A 4,133-nucleotide genomic window follows, 5' to 3' on the forward strand; every position below is an offset into this window, starting at 1 on the left:
TCTGTCTCTCTTTAGACGGCATCAGAGAAGATCTTGGAGTTGCAAGAGGCTTCTTCTTTCCCTTATTTTTAATCCTTTCATTGTAGTCTTTAGCCCAGGGAGCTGAGTCTCTCCAAGTGGCCATTGCACCATCACTCAGACTCGCAGCATCTCGGTCGAACCAGGAGGCATCATCTGCTGAGGAGTGGCCCTTGTTCTTCCTTTGTAGGGGTCTTGCGGCTGTTGCTGTCAAGCCGTCAATGCTTTGGGTCTTGGATATCTTTCGAGGTCTTGGAGGCAGCGGAGGCTTGATCTGTGAAGGTGGCGCGACTTTCTCAGGGCTTTTGCACCTTTCTAGCGTCTCGTATTTGAGGATGATGTCATGAACTGATCCGCGTTTAGACAAGATATTCTTGCTGGGAGCTTCTTCCACATTCTCTCCATTACCTTCAGGACTTTCATTCGCTGGTTCCTCATCCTTTGGTATCTTGTCAGTCTGCTCTTTGGCCTTTTCTTCTTTGCAAACTTTGGCTGGAGGATTTCCTCTTTTCTCAGGGACCGGTCTCTTGGGTTCTTCCACTTTCGACATCAATGGCGAAGAACTTCCTTTAGATGTCGAGTCTTTGAGACTTCTTATCTCAGGCTCTACTAAGGACCTCCGTCGTGGCACATAGGGATAATAGTCATCGTCATCATCAAAGTCTCCAGGTTCAATGTAATCATGGCTGAGCGTTAACATCCTCACATCAATCATGAACTCCTCTTGGGTCGGGAAGTTGTTTTCTTTGAGAATGTCGTCGTAGCTCCTCGAGAGGCCGTTGTCCGGGTTTCTGTCCAAGGCACTCAAGTCCATCGTGCTTTTAGACTTCTTTCCGATTGCTGTTTTGAAAGCCCTTAAGGGGCCAGAGGTTTTCGGTTTCACGGGAGGCCGAAGCTTCACTTCCTGTTCACTAACACCTGGCATCTTGTAGAACTTTTTGCCTCCTAACTTGTTTTTCTTCATTTTCTTAGCTGCTGAGGCGGAAGACTCGATGCTTGTGTAACTTGTAATGGACACGGAGTCCCCTTCTACTTTCTTGGACTTCGAATAAGAGAACTCACTGGCGTCTTTGGCGAATCCTGTCAGCGTTGGTTCAAACGGAGCCGGATTTCTCAGCCTGTGGAGGTTGACCTTAAAATTGCTCAACTTGCCGAGGTGTTCGGAGAGGTGGCTCCCTGTGCTCGATCTTACTGAGGACGCGTTTTCCAGTTCTACTTTCTTCTTTCTGAGGAAGGTCATCGGGGACGCACTTAGAGATTCTGTAAGGGGCTTCTTAGGCGGAAGGGCTGGCTTCTCGACTTTCTTCTTGCGCATGAAAGGAAGGGGCGACAGATTTTGAGCTTTTGTCTCGGGTTTTTCAAACTTCTCCTTCGTCGAGCTATTTTTGGGCATATGCAGTTTCCCAATGCCTTTGTTCCACGACTTCTTCAGGGCTTTGTTCATGCCGCCGAGAGTCTTGGGTTTCCGATGTCCTTTCTGGCATTTGGGACAGCACGCCTCGGGAGGGTAAGTCATGATCTGCTGTACCGTCGGCAGGTCGAAGCTCACAGACTTTCGTCGTTCGTAGGTCGACGACCAGCTCTGGCGCGGGTTCGTGGCTCGGTCGAAGGTATCCGGCTTTCTTTCCCTTTCCCCCTGCAGCGCCGAACAGCTTTTCCAAGACGAGAGAGGTGGCTTTTCTTTGACGTTCATCGGGAGGTACTGAGGCGGCTTGTCGAGATCGTTACCGACGCTCTTCCAGGCCGAGAAGTTCAACCTCTCGCCGTTATCTTCGTCAGGGTCAGACGAGGACGTCATGCTGATCCTCCGCAGAGCGTCACTGCTGCCCGTCAAGGAGGGCGAACACAAGTCGCTAAATTCCTTCTGGCAGGTGATCGTCAGCGAGGATCGTCTGGGTTTCAGTCTCAGCTTCACTTCGTGCGCCTCCGCTCTTTCTTTCTCCGGCGATTCGTCTCGTCCTCGACCGAGTTCGTGCGCCGGGGGGGTTCGGGCCTCATTCAGGGGAAGGCGGCAGTGGTTACACTTGGATTGGGTTGGGGGGAGAGTGGGGGGGAGGGCCCCATCCTCTTGATGTGAGTGTTGCATTTTGATATCACTTCGAGTTCGTCTGCTATTTTAAAGTCATGTTAGTCATTTGAGTGGTTGGGTTATTTCCTGGTGATACACGGAAACCAGGGATACTTTCCTTCCCTATAGATTTTCCAAAAGGTGATCATTGCACGTAAGAACGTTCACTTTGTTTTTTACGTCGATTTATTTACATCATCCTGAACGATAACCAGACCTAAGAAAAAAAAATAAAGATGAAGATAATGAGATGAACTTAATCCTTGTTTTTTTTTTCTTCTTCTTCAACAGATCCACTTTTCATCACATCACAACACTGATCAACACCAAAGCCGAACGCATCACAGAACCAACGTCACTTCCTGCCACACCAACACAAAATCGCCCCCCCCCCCTTCCAAAAAAAATAAAAAAAGGAGACCATATTTCTTCACCGTAAGAAAGAGGACACTACTTCTTACAACAAGTGCACGGAACTGACTGAACAGCTGTCGGTGGTGGTTCCTGGCCGACAAATGCTGGCACACATGTTCTCGCAGCTGTGGCTCGGTTATCAACACAGGTGAATCACCGGGGCTGACTCTCCCTGCTGCCACTTCTCTGCCCCTGGGGGAGGCAGGGAGCTGTTGTATCCATGGGGATTTTTCTTTCTTGTGTCCAGGAGGAAGATTGAGGAAACTTATTTCTTTTTCTTAGAGTTGTCGGTTCTTTGCTGTTGATGATTTTTCTTGTTGTTGGTATCTGTATTTCACAAGATATATGCTTTTGAGATTTAACAAGAGCAACAGTATTTTGTTCATTTACATGCAAATAGAAATGGCTGGGTGACCTGGTCTCTTTAAAGTTATCGTCTTATTTTCGTTTTGAAAGTAGTGCGTCGATGTAACCTCCATTTTGCTATAAAATGTCTTTTCTTGATGAATAATTTTCCAGATATTGGGTTTTCTAAATATTTTCTATGTGATGGATTTTTATATAATGCACTTTCTATATGGCGATTCTTTTCCTTGTATTATACTTTTTATGTAATGTATTTTCTTATATTGTCTTTGTCGAGATACTAAAAGAAACACTGTTGCACTGATTTAACTCGCTTGTGTATTAAGAGGGGTATATATTATCTTATCTTAAAATCTGTGTTTTTGTATAAATATCTATATCCCTTTTAGACTACTATGATAAGTGTAGGTTTGGTATTTATGTTGACATACACACACACACACACACACACACACACAAACAAACACACATATACGAGAATGTGCGTGTGTGTGTGTGCATGTATGTGCGTATGAGCTTACGCCTATGGGTACATGTATATGCGGATATTTTTACATGTGGATATAATCCTAAATCCATCAAAGATCACACAGTCAGAATACACCAACCAGAAAATTTATCATTAACATCACATTACGGACGAATGACATCGAAACAAACATTTATTCCATCATGAATCATCAAAAAAAGCAACAAGCCAACGCTCAAAGATCTATATTATCGTTCAATCCATCTATTTATCTATTTCGCTAAACGGTCCTATTTCAACCCTCACACACACACGAATGACCAAAACAAACAATTTCGTAATGCCAACCCGAACGAATCAAGCATCGCCAAGGCAAATTAGTCGCTATGTCACAAGGCAATAAGGATCCTTCCATTCATCGCATTACCGTGTATGTGACCTAATTAAAAGGGCGGAAACTGGGTTGCGTTCGTGTTTGTCAATATTCATATATATACATATAGGTATACGGGCTGTTAGGTGTAGGGGAGGAGGGAGGGAGGAGGGAGGAGGGAGGATGGGGAGGTTGGATGGAGGAGGAAGGAGGGATGAGGGAGGGAAGAGGGAGGATGGGAAGGTTGGATGGAGGAGGGGGGAGGGAAGAGGGAGGAGGGGGGAAGGAGGAGGGGGAGGGAAGAGGGAGGAGGGAGAAGGGGATGTCAGATGCGGGAGGAGGAGGAGGAAGAGGAAGAAATGGGTGTAAGAAACAAGGGAGAGGAGAAATGGAGGGAAAGGAGGAAGGGAAGGTGTGAATGTTGA

The 4,133-nt window shown here is 46.2% G+C and overlaps 1 protein-coding gene across 1 annotated transcript in view; it reads right to left on the reverse strand.

Moving 5' to 3' along the window:
• LOC122248652 (uncharacterized) overlaps positions 1-3,032 on the reverse strand; it is a 320,581-nt gene extending 317,549 nt beyond the window's left edge. The window contains exons 1-2 of the mRNA XM_086544744.1: positions 2,521-3,032; positions 1-2,303 (exon numbers count right to left, since the gene is read on the reverse strand). The exon at positions 1-2,303 is cut by the window's left edge and continues 2,222 nt beyond it. Of these exons, the coding sequence (XP_086400870.1) occupies positions 1-2,104 (2,104 nt within the window). The 5' untranslated portion in view covers positions 2,105-2,303; positions 2,521-3,032. The remainder of the gene's footprint in view (positions 2,304-2,520) is intronic.
• Positions 3,033-4,133: the final 1,101 nt, after the last annotated feature.

The sequence above is a fragment of the Penaeus japonicus genome, unplaced genomic scaffold, assembly GCF_977035675.1.
Source record: "Penaeus japonicus unplaced genomic scaffold, GWHDUDI00000001_assembly GWHDUDI00000002, whole genome shotgun sequence".
Lineage (NCBI taxonomy): Eukaryota > Metazoa > Arthropoda > Malacostraca > Decapoda > Penaeidae > Penaeus > Penaeus japonicus.